General features: G+C 42.9%; 1 protein-coding gene across 1 annotated transcript in view; it reads right to left on the reverse strand.

Annotated features, from left to right (window-relative positions):
- Positions 1-1,247: 1,247 nt before the first annotated feature.
- RYR2 (ryanodine receptor 2) overlaps positions 1,248-12,536 on the reverse strand; it is a 448,094-nt gene continuing 436,805 nt past the window's right edge. The window contains exons 102-106 of the mRNA XM_063082911.1: positions 6,906-7,062; positions 5,357-5,421; positions 3,778-3,878; positions 2,173-2,224; positions 1,248-1,343 (exon numbers count right to left, since the gene is read on the reverse strand). Of these exons, the coding sequence (XP_062938981.1) occupies positions 1,248-1,343; positions 2,173-2,224; positions 3,778-3,878; positions 5,357-5,421; positions 6,906-7,062 (471 nt within the window). The remainder of the gene's footprint in view (positions 1,344-2,172; positions 2,225-3,777; positions 3,879-5,356; positions 5,422-6,905; positions 7,063-12,536) is intronic.

Genomic DNA, 12,536 nt, shown 5'->3' on the forward strand with positions numbered 1-12,536 from the left:
ACAAGCAGACTTGTCATAAAAGAGCAAAAATGTTTGCAAAATGACTGCTTCCGTTCTGAATCTTTTAATTGTAAAGATTAACATTACATTTAAAAGGACTCAAAATGGAAAAACTGAAGTGATCTGTATCATCATCTGTGTTCTGTGATGCAACTGATGAGATCCCTGAATGGATATTGCTTCAGCTTTGATATTAAAAAAAATGGCCTGACAAGAAGTCCTTAGTCAACAACTGATCACAGGTGGCCGAAAGAAAGAGAAAAACCCAAAACTACTGTCAAGTTCATAATGTATCACATTGTTGGTGGATGACACTGGCTCCAAATATACGATTAAGCCCACGACACTTTATTACTATGAATATAATTATCATGAAATTTCTCTCACGTGGATCAACTCGCTTCGGAAGGTTTTCTTTGTTCGTTTAAACTTGCATAATCAACATGCAATGAATTATTTCTTTTGAGAGTGTATTTTTTGCAGTCTTTTTGTTTTCATACAAAGATTTCATAAAGTTGCAACACTGCATCAGAGCATTATTAAAATAAGAGCAGGAGCACTTGGGGAGGGTAGATGTGAATTTAGCTAAATAAGAGCCTCCTTCCATCCTGAGACACTGCACCCGTCTTTGTAAAAAGTTGTGAACAAACTGCTTTTGTTACCCTCCCCCACCAAAGGAAAAACAAAAAACAAAAAACACCTCACAAAATCAATCTAACTAAGAGAAAAAAAAGGTGGACGTAAAGAAAATAAAGATGTTGGTCATGCACGTATCTTCTGCATAGCTGAACCCGCATATAGTAAGGCACTATTTCCCTCGCGACCCTGTCCACGGCAATCTGTTAAGTGCTGCAGTGGCTGTGACCCTCGACGGTTCCTTTCGGGATGGGGAAATAAGGGAGCCGGGTGAGTGTGGCTGGCACGCTTGTCTGTGAAGGTCCCGCAGCTCAAGGAGACTTCCCGGAGTCTCCCAAGAAAATCTGTCTTGTGAGTTATGATAGAGTGTCCAGAATGGTTTTCTTTCCAGAGTTCCTATTTTGTCTGTGTCTGAATTTAGATTATTCTTCAGTCTTTATTCTCGAGGAAAATACGTGAGGTGAGGGGAAAACAGTCAGGTCTTCAGAAACAGTTTCAATGCTCCCAGGAAGCACATGACGCTGCCCACTCACGAATTCAGGAAGATGTTTCCAGGAAAGCAGAGACTGTGGGGGGGAGGGCTTGGTTTTAGGGGTGATCGGGGTCTGAGTTTAGTTTAGCTGGTCTTCATACTGTTTCCTGAAACAATCCCCTGCTGGGAAAAATTCCCAGCACCTTTCTTGATACATCTTCCAGACATATGACTCCTGTAAAAGTTAAAGAAAAAAAAAAAAAATTTAACATTTTTCCCTAAATCTGTCTGCGAACACAATATCAGAGAAAGAAACTCAAAAATTTACATCGTGTAATTGGAGAAGTCCAAATTTGTTTAGATTAGCTCCTAACTAAGTATACCACATCTTGTGGACTTCTAGTCGCAAACAAATAATCGACCTTCATCCTGACCATAATATAATAATGATAAAAATATATTTTTGGTATGTGTTTTTGAGGGTTCTCTTAAAATATTATCATCAGGAGGGTACTTCAAAAAGTTCATGGAAAAATAAAATTAAAAGGTAATACAAATCTATCCATAAACTTTCTGAAGTACCCTTTTGTTATTATTAATTGTGTCCTTCATCAAATTCAAATAATTGATTTGTGGCGAAGACTTGTGGAGGGGGAATTTCAAATGGCTTAAACACCTCAGACTGTTAGTATGCAGTCATTAACTGACCATAGTACTGTGGGTAGATTTTCATTTTTAATCATCTGCTATCTGATTTAAGCAGCTAAGGACATTATAAATAAGAACACTCAATTTTCTCAGAACAGAGAATTGAAAACCTAAGCCCAGCGTTTTTAGTTAATAAAAGCTTATTTTTTATGTGAAATTAAAATTTTACTTTTCAGTAAAGGCAATCTCTTCCACACCCATCTAATATAACAGGAATTTTATATCAAGACACCACCACTCACATCTGAAAGTAATTCCACCCCTTACAGCTCAACACACACGTTTTGTTGCAATGTGGAGGGCTCCTCTTTCTACCCTTTCTTTCAGAAGATAGGATGTAGTCAACATTTACCTACCTGTCCTGTGTGTTCTGTCTCATCTTTGTTTATGAGATACATCAGAAAAAACCTACAGATACATACAAACTGATCAGAAATGGATTGTATGAAAATATCACTACAAACATATAGGACATTTTAAAACAAATGATCAATTTACTTTTTAATTGACACGTATTGATGGTACATATTTATGGGGTATAGAGTTATATTTCAGTTCATGTATACAATGCGTGGTGATCACACCAGAGTAATTAGCATATGCATCATCAGCAAAATTTATCATTTCTTTGTGATCAGAGCATTTGAGCTCCTCTGTTCTGGCCATTTGAGAACATACAATAAATTGTTGTTAATTCTAGATGCCTGGGACCACTAGAACTTACTTCTCCCATCTAGCTGTAATTTTGTACCCATTAACCAACCTCTCCCTGTCCCCCCTCACCCCTCTAGTAGCTACAATTCTACTCTCTACTTGTAAAAGCTCAACTTTTTTTTTTTTAGCTCCCACATATGAGTGAGAATATGTGTTATACATCTTTCTGTGCCTGACTTATTTCACTTAACATAATATCTTTCAGGCTCATCCATGGTGCTGCAAATGACAGGGTTTCGTTCTTTTTCATGGCTTAGTAATATTCTATTGTGTATACACACCACATTTTCTTTGTCCAATTACCTGTCAACGGACGTCTAGGTTGATCCCGTATCTTGGCTATTGTGAATAGTGCTGCACTAAACACAGGGGAGCAGATATTTCTTTGGTATGCTGAATTCTTTTCCTTTGGATAAATATCCAGCAGTTGGACTGCTGGATCATATGGTGGTTGTTTGTAGACAGATTTTATATATTATATGTTGCATTCAATTATGGTAGGCACAGACAAAACACCACAAATACATTTTTTTTTTGGAAATTAATTGCAGTGTACCAGAAAGAGGAAAAGATGTTTTTTGACTTGACTTTTCTGATCTGATGCATGATTTTACCCTAGCAGCACTTTGGTTTCAGGTTAGAAGTATACACATTTTTGTTAGTATCAACTCAACATTGATAAATGTAAATTGAAGACTAACCTAATGAGAAGTTCTAATTTACTGATCAAGTTCAATGGAGCACAGTTAAACCATTTTCCCCGTGTAATGCTACTCTGAATCCCTTCTGTTTTATATTAAAATTGGGTAGAATCTGAGTAAGAATAGCATTTTCCCAAACTATAGTTTTGACTAGACCCAAATAATGGCCAGATTTCTGTATATTTAAAAAAATAAAAGCAACTTTTAACTGGGTGCCTACATGTGATCTGTAAGTTCTCAGAGAAGAAAAATGGAGATTCACATGTCTCTAGGAAGCAGCAGGATCCCATTCAAATGGTAAATACGGCCAAGGCTCCCGGAAAGGCTCTGCTCCTCTCTCCCCACCTTTCCATTTCACGTTCTAGAAAGTACCGCCTGCAGGCAGAGCTGCAACTTCATTCCTTAAGTCAACCTCCTCCAGAGGGAAAGAGAACCACTAGCTGTATCTGAGCGATTGTAAAGAAAATGAAGCTGCATGCTCTCCTGTTTCCCAAGCTTCCCAAGACAGGGGCTGGCAGCGGAGGGGTATGGGACAGGGGCACTCACAGGTAGTTGGCCAAGTTGTGCTCCTGTAAAGTGTGGGTTTCAAAGCCATGTGGCACCGTGTCGAAGTAGTCATTGCCTATCCCACAAATGAAGCACTTGGTCTGGAAGAAAAAGTGGAATATTACAATGTCAGAGCGTTCAGAAAGCAAAAGGAAAGCATCACTTGCCACTCAGTGGCAGCTATTTGGTTTATTCAATATGTGTCAGAGCTGATCACGTGGAGGTTGTGCCAAGTCCGCGGACAGAAATGTAACTGTTGCTGCAACTGTATCTTGGTGTTTTCTTAAATGACATAGGGACCAGCAGCAAGAAGTAACGGATGTAGAGAGAGTACAGGGTAAGGATGGCTGAGAAACAGTGTCTCTTTCATATTTTCTCCAAGCCTGGGTAAAAATTTGACCAGGCTTAGCGGTCACTGTTGTTCATGACACTGACTCAAGTTATCCAGGCAGGATGAACTGTGTCCTCAACTGACACTGCAAACGTGGTACCTGCCTGAACAAGTGTGATGACCCAGGGGGAAAAGCACAGACCACTGCCCTTCGGAAAGGGCTAAACGGAAGTGCACACTGTGCTGTGATTCAGCGAGGGTCTGCCGTGTGCCATGCGCTGTGCTGTCCAGGATGAACCAGTGGACGCTTTCCACTCTAGGCGCTGGGTACCTGTCTTTGTCCTCCACCACCTCCTTCCCTCCAGGCACCTGTGGAGCTGCACCTGCAGAAGTCAGCCACCTGCAGGCTTGGTCCACAACGCCCAAGGAGAAGCAGACCCTCCCTTCCACTGTTAGAATTTCAGGCGCACCGACTCACATGAGTTCAGTCATTACTGGCCTCGTGTGACCCACGTGCTCATCCTTCCCTGCCCGCTAGAAGCTGTTTAATGCCATCCGAAGCCTGTTTATCACGCCCCGGATGGTAGGGCCTAGAATTAAGGTCATTTCGGTAGCTAACGAAATTCTTCCTGCCTTATTCATCAGAAGCTGCTGGCAGCAGGGGCCACACTCAGCAATGTGGGAGGACAATCGGGTCTCTCTACGGGGCATCGGCTGTGTCTGAAGTAAACAGCCGAAGACGCTCCCATTGTGTGTCAGCTAACCGCGCCCCCACCCACCTGGCAGCTCACACCTGAAACCTGGGGTGCCCTGGCTGGCTCCAGCCCCTTGGTCCCTGCATCTGGTCAATCACCAAGTCCATCTCACTCCAGTTCCCAGGTCTGCCAGGAAGTTCCCTGATCATTCAGGAGTGAACAGGTGCCGGCCCCAAGACGCTAGCACTCAGGGTGTACTCCCATAAAGGGCTCTGCAGTGGTCTATCATGGATCAGTGGATTTACAGTCTGAATGGACGATCTCTCCTTTCTTGAGGGCCAGGATGGTGTCACAGTATTGTCTGTGTACACCTGGAGTCCGCGATGCTCCTGCCAAGCGCTCTGCTCCGTCCTATGTGTTGCGTGAATGGAAACCACACAATATCTGTGCCCTTTTCCCACTGTCTCCCACATTCCTGACTCTTTTGAAAAAGGCAGTGATGAGAAAAAGTGCCTGCGACAACGACGGGCTGCATCGCAGCAGACAGGCTTACCTCCATGTCTTCCTTGACTTGCTCCTGCTGGTCTCTTAGTTCTCCAAAAGCATCGATAATTAGACCTTGGGTTAAAGGAAGACATAACTGAATCGTTATCAGCCAGGAATGAGGGATTCAATTCACAGCACCCTGGCTCATCTTCCAAGGACAGAGAAAACGTCCAGCTCCCCGGGGAGGTGCTCAGAACACGGGGAAAGCATGAGCGCCCATCTGATGCTCCTGCCAGGGAGGCCGTGTGTGCTCTTGGAGGACAGAAGTGCACGCGGTTCTCGGGGCACACGCTTGTGGAAAGAGCATTTTAGAATGAAGTGACAAAGCACGGAGAACCTTCAGTGACACTGGCATACGCAGATGTGTGCTAATACCCACTTCATGCTGCAAATCAGCAATTGATTTATGGCTGGAGAGCACAGAAAGCTCCACTAAGAAGATACTCAAGTCCTAATTTGGAAATAAAACACTACCATATAAACCATGGTAAATCTGCCTCAAATCACTTTTCTCCCAAGTTCCTCAGAAATAAAGTTTTCCTTGCTTTCTTAACCGTGGTCATGAGCAGCTAACGCCGGGACTTGCTGGGCACCTCTCCTCCAGGGGTTCATGGCCCGGCCCTCTTATAAAGCACATTATTGTCACACTCAGTAAAGACATAATGAATGGACTATGAGTCCTTTGAATTTGTCCATGTACTTCATTAAAAAATAGGACCATTTTATGTCTGTGGGACTTAAAGGATTATGTCACATTTTTAGATATTTAATTTAAACCAGGATAAATGTGCTAAGTAGAAAAAGACAATGAGTGATTTTTCTGCGAGAGAAACACTGCAGTCACCTGCAGTGAGAGGAAGGGCTAGTGGGTCATAGCCCCAGGGTGGTAAGTGAGGGTTCTGGACCCAGACCACCCAGCTGTGGACTCCAGCCCGACACTGTGTAGCTGTGCGCTTTGGCCACGTTGCTTAGATTTGCTGTGGCTTAGTCACTTCACGTGTGGAAGATGGATAGCAGCACCATTCCCACAGGTTGCTGGAAGGGTGAAGGTAGTGCACACAAGTGCCTGGACACAGCAGACACTCCACAGCGACAGCTCTGTGCTTACTCACGAGCCACTGAGGACGCATCTGGGACTATACCGGGTACTTGAATGTACGTCATTTTTTTAAACCTCTCAACAACCACAGAGCTTAGAGACTTGTATAATTTCCATTGTATAGATCCACAAAGGTTAAACAGCTTCCCCATAACGCTGGGATTCAGGAGCCTGAGCCCCAGGGCTGGAATCCAAACCAAGGCAAATGCTCTTCCCGTTACATTATTCAAAAGACAAAAAAAACACCCCACGATATCCATAGTTTCCCCTTACTCTACGGTCCCACGCGTCTCTGTAGTGCCCTGTACAGATTTCACAATGAAGAAATACTGAAAGGGAAAGTTCTGTGGCTTTTCCAGACAACACTTGAGGTTCTTACCCTACCCTCAGCATTAGCTTCCACCACATGTGGCTCAAGTTCTAGATTTTCTTGGGCTTCAGTGAAGATAGCGCGTACCTTGTATTATGGCCAAGAGGATGACAATGACAAAAAAGAAGAAGGTGATGTCGAATATGATCCGGTAGATCTCATATTCATCTCCTGCCGGGTCTTCAATTTCATCGCCGATGCCGCCTCCAGCACGCACCCCAACATACATGTGGAACATGTAACACTGGAAAAGAGAAGAACGGGTCACTTGTTGGAGAGCCGCCTCTCTGGCTCCTCATCCTCACTGGGAAATGACGGGCATCTCTGCTTTCCGAATTGCCTCTTTTTGTGCTCATAACTGTGCTGCAGACACTTGGCTCTCACACGCTACTGGCTTTTGACGCAAGTCCGTACTGCACACCCGGCCTACCACCTTCCCTCTCGCTTTGGAGAAAATGCAAATACCTCACTAGTATCTTGGCTCCAAAGCGTCTGGGATGATAATCGTATTTTGATCACATTAAGGGGCACAAAACTATACTCAACTGTATTGTACAATTATATTGATCATAACAGACACAGGAAAGGGAAAGTATAAGAAGATGGAATATTAGAAATTAAGCAGGGAAAAAAAAACAGACAACACTACTCACCCACCCTTCCCCTAACATACGCGGAAGGCAGCACTGAAATTCTTTTCTACTTTAATATCTAGAATAGTGAAGAAAGACAGGGGAGAGACAGGGAGGAAATAGCAGCTCATTATCTAAGCCCTAAAACATTAAAGCCACCACCACCAGGTGCCACAGCCAGGGTGCGATGCAGGCAGAGGAGGGGTTCAGTGCAGGGTTTGTGCAGGGTCCCCAGCCTCAGCATCGCTGACACCGTGGGCTGCATAATTCTTCACTGCATGGGGGGCTGTCCTGCGCATCGCAGAATATTTTAGAAGGATCTCTTGATCTCTACCCATTAGATGCTGACAGTGACAATAAAAATGTCCCCAGATGCCAAATGTCCCCTGGGGTTTTGGTACTGTTTTTCCCAGATGCCTGGTTAGCCCCAGACCCAGCGGTGGCGGGACGTGAGGTCTGCGGTGAGCACTACTAACACGTGGCTGTTAGGCTCTCAGCTACCAAACCACCCTTCTGCTCCTAAAAGCTAAAGTCCTTTCATCCACCTTCCTTTTCATATAGCCAGCCTAAACCTGATCATAAGGGCTGGAGAGGCTGGGAAGTCATTCTGCCAGACGAAAAGACACGTTTCTTTCAGAGAATCTGAGTAATGAGAAAGGAAGGAGCCTAGTCCTGTAAAAATTGGGAATAGTTGTTAATTCTCCAGATTTTACATTCTGCAGTTTTCCGCTCTCATCCATCTCCTAACCCAATCAGTGCTGGGGTTCATTACTGTTGACGTCGCCTTTAGGAAACACTGAGGGCCAGTTTCTGGTGCATTAGTGAAGAGCCTTATTAGACCTTTATCTGGACCCAAAACAGAGAAACAGAGAAAGATGTAAATGCAGACAGAGCACACGAGAGAGAGAGAGAGAGAGACAGAGATCATGTGCTGGGAAGGCAGGGTAAAATAAATGAGAGCAGTTCAGGGAAGTAATTTAGAAAACTACCTAAGCAGGTTACCTCCCTGGGAGTGTACTCTTTATCTCAATCATGCAGAAAGCTTTTTGCCAAAACACAAAGGTCTTGATACCTTCCCTGCAGCCTCTGGTTCAGGGGGTCTGGGTGGGCCTCGCAGGCCTGTGGATCTATAAAGAGCTGCCCTGGTAAGTCCCCTCCTTTTGAGATGAATGTCCCTACATATGTCAAGTCAATCTCCCTGGCCCGCTCGCTATAATCATCTTCTCACTCTGGACTTTAGATCATTCTACACTTTCTCCTCCTATGTTCTTGGAGAGGAGGTTCAAATTCTATCAGAATATTGCTGGTTTAATTAGATTCTCAGGCTCAAAAACATCATAATACGGAAAAAAAAAACAACTGTGTGAATCATCAAAATCTGTACAACTGCAGCTAGAGCGCCACCTGCTGTAAGTTATAAAAAATAGGAGGGTGAACTCCCTGCTTGTGAAAACCTAAAAGGCTCCCTCAGACCCCAGCAAACAACCTGAAACCACCAAGGCTGTGGGAACTCAGGACGAAGCCGATGAAATATGACAGAGGAAAATGTATCTCAAGAGAGAATACTGACTTGCCCATGTGAAAAGGAATTGCTAGAGAGACTGTCACAGAAAAGGGATTATCTTTGGAGACCTAAATTAAAGAAATAAGATGTGACCTTTGCTCCGTACTTCTTTCTTGCTGGCTGGCTGGTTTTAACGAGCCTCTACTTTGCAGGAGCACTGCAGCAAGTGATCTTTTAACTTCTGTTGGCTTTTTAAAGAAGCCGCTTCACAAGTATAAGTAAGAAGCAAATTAAAAGGTGGTATTTAAACCCTAAAACTGTGAGGTTAATCTAGGTAATGTGACTGGCATATGGGAGTTTTTGAGGACAATCAGCTGGATCTGAGTTTGAGCAAAGCTGCAGACTCTTGTCCAGTTTGACGGACTGGCAGCAGCACCTCGTGTCGAACGAGTTCTGAGCTGGATGGTGCCTCGTGTCTTGGAACTGTTTTCTCTAGCAGGAGGGAAACATCCAAGATAGATGCTAAGCATGCCCCCGACCTCACCCCAGTCAAAGGCAAGACAGTATGTTTATCGTTATGTGCAGAGATATAAAGATCTACAACAGAGCAGGTCCAAAATTGTCTCACTCACAAGGAGAGAAATCCCTCAAACTGAACAAAGTCTAGGCTCTAGCCACCTCCAGACTTCAAACACCTAGAGGCTTGTGTCCTCATCCTAACGTGAGGCAGATGTCTCCATCTTCCGCATTCGTGTCGCATGTAGTTATGCAAAACCAACCAGGTGAAGGCAGGTGTCTTCCAAAGCGAAATTAACAAAAGCAATGAGGATGCATAGAGTGACATCCGAAATGTGGTCGTCTAAGGCACTATGATTATGACTTGAATAGGGTCAAGTATGACCACATGATGACAGAAGAAAACCAGATGTGGCAGGAGTCTTACTATGACGTAAGAGGAGATCTAAGCCGCATACCAGTCCCATATCAACCTCAGTACACTTTTTGCCTGAGGCTGGTGGATGTTAAGATGCCGGAACAGTGTCTGGTGTTTCTCCTGGAATACAAGTGAATCTCCCAGGAGTCATGTGGGTACGTGCGCCTGCTGTTAGTCCCTTTGCGTCTCCCTTGTGCCTTAATGCCTTCCCCAGCCTTCCTTCTCCCTCCCACCTCTGGCCAGCCCTGACCCCAGTCCTCAGGGTCACGTGGAGAGGCTCTGAGCAGGATGGATATTAAGGTGGCACACGGAAGAGGAAATGAAGGATCACTGAAGATCCTCAGTCCTGGACCTGGAACAGGTGGGGGGGGGCGATGAGGTGGGAGGGAGCAGAATAGTGTCACAGGTTAGTGACAACGGTGGAGAGTTACTACCAGTGGCCAGTCTCTTACTGTGTTGAATCCAGTTTTTGTACAGTCAATAGAAATGGAAAAAAAAAAAATCCTTATAAATGTTTTCTGCTGTGCAAAAAAAGCCACAAAAGGATGGGAGATAGTTAGAAGAAGGGGGCAGGTGGGCCAAATCAGGGGGTGATGGAAAGCCAGACAGGGAAGGGGCTCCAGACAGGGCACGCAGCTTGCTTGCCCAGCAATGACCCCAGAAGGAGAATATTAAAGAGTAAGTCTTCCGTCTCAGTCATGCCAATTATGACAACACAGAATGGATCTGAAGTACTGTTTAAAACATTGTGATCTACATCCGTATCAACACATTCCATTCTCTAGTATGTTTCATTAAAAAGATACTTTTATTTCCCTGACCACTAGCCATTTGTAGTAACTTTTCAGTTATACTATTTGAACAATATTTAATCAATTATTTTTATGAAGTTCAGCATCATTAAACATTTTGTATACAATAAGAATGCTGATCAGGTAACTCTGCAAGTTTTCCCAAAACTTCTGGAATTTCAGGAGTCTTCTTTTCCTGGAAGATCTCAGAAAAAGAGTGAACTTAGTGGAATTTGTAGGAAGGTGTTTAACATGCAAGTTCCTTGAGGGCAGGACTGTGCCTATGAATAGGTTCAAGCCTTATCCTCTACGAGTGCCTGGCACAAAAACATGACTAAATTAATAGCACAAGCATTAATGAAATTAACATCTGTGAGGTAGAACAGCATAGAGTAGCAGTTAAAGAGTATGACCTCTTCCAAACTGTGAGACCTTTAACAAATCACTTAAACTCCTGTTGCTCCGGTTTTTCATTCGTAAAATGAGGACGATAACAGTACCTACCTACAGCATGAAGTTCTTAGGAGATTAAATGAGTTAATAATTGTAAAGTCCTTGGGTGAATACCTGGCACAATATCATTTATGGTAAGTGCTATAGAAGTACTTGATAAATAATTGGATAATCTAATTGCAAGACTTTGAATCTGTAACTGGGATGGTATTTTCTTCTGTTTTGGGAATTGGGTTTATGAAAGAATGACCTATGGAAATCACAAAGTCACATGCAGAATGGTAATAATGATAGAAAATATTTGAAAACTATAAATGATGAATAACAGAATTTGCTCTGCTGTTAACTATGCATGGACCTATGAATTAGAAGCCTTTTTTTTCTTTTTCCTGCATTTTTTCTCTAAAGCATCCCTTTTAGTGAAAGTCTTCAAAATTCTGGTCTTGACTTAGGGAAGAGTTGGGTATTAGATTTCATGCCAACCGGCTGTTACGTCGCCCCAGTCTTTGAATAACCTGCAATTCATCTGAGAGCTATTCTTTGCTGTATTTGAGATTTGTTTTCTTCTTTAAAAAAAATTGGGAAGAGAACAGAAATGCCTAATCACGGAAACCTAGAGAATGGCAACCTTTCTGGAAGGTCTCTAAATGGTGATTAGAAGATAGAATCTGTGTTTAAAAAGAGAGGAAGAATTGGCAATTCTATGTTAATCATTATTTATGATGAAGAAATTATTTTTAAACATGGCAAAACTTTTTACAAACATAAGAAAAAACTGGGTTGTCAATGGCTCAATTACGGCTGGGCGGGGGGTCAGAATGATGGAGCTGGGCTCACCTCAGCCTCTGGGCTGCTAATTCCTCCAGCTCAGCTACTCCGTCCCCTGCTCCCGGCCAGGACATAGTCCCTCTATATGCTTGTACTAATTCTGAGAACTGAATTAAGCTCTCTTTCACAACATGGTGGGGAAAAACTATTCTAGGCTTTTAAAAATAAAAGAAACAACACACATATGGTTTAAAAAAAAAAAAAAGTAACAATTCAGACAGGAGAAAAGTATATAAAATGAACAGCATATGTCTTTCTTTCCCCTGATCTGTGGTCTTACATTCTGTAAGAATCCTTGTTAAAAGTTTCCTGTGTACAAGTCTCTCCAAGAAAATGTTACGCATATTCTAGCATATCTAAAATATGCATTCTTGTGTGTGTATAATTTTACAATTAGGATTTTACCATAATACTGTTCAGGATCTTGCTCTTTTTTTCCCCACTTAAATGTAACTTTAATGTCTTTCCATATCAGTATATACAGATTTACCTAACATTTAAATGGCTGCATACTTTTTATAGATTTATGATAACTGACTCAATCCAGGCTCTACTGATGGTCATTTAGATTTTATT

This window comes from Cynocephalus volans, chromosome 18, assembly GCF_027409185.1.
Source record: "Cynocephalus volans isolate mCynVol1 chromosome 18, mCynVol1.pri, whole genome shotgun sequence".
Classification (NCBI taxonomy): domain Eukaryota; kingdom Metazoa; phylum Chordata; class Mammalia; order Dermoptera; family Cynocephalidae; genus Cynocephalus; species Cynocephalus volans.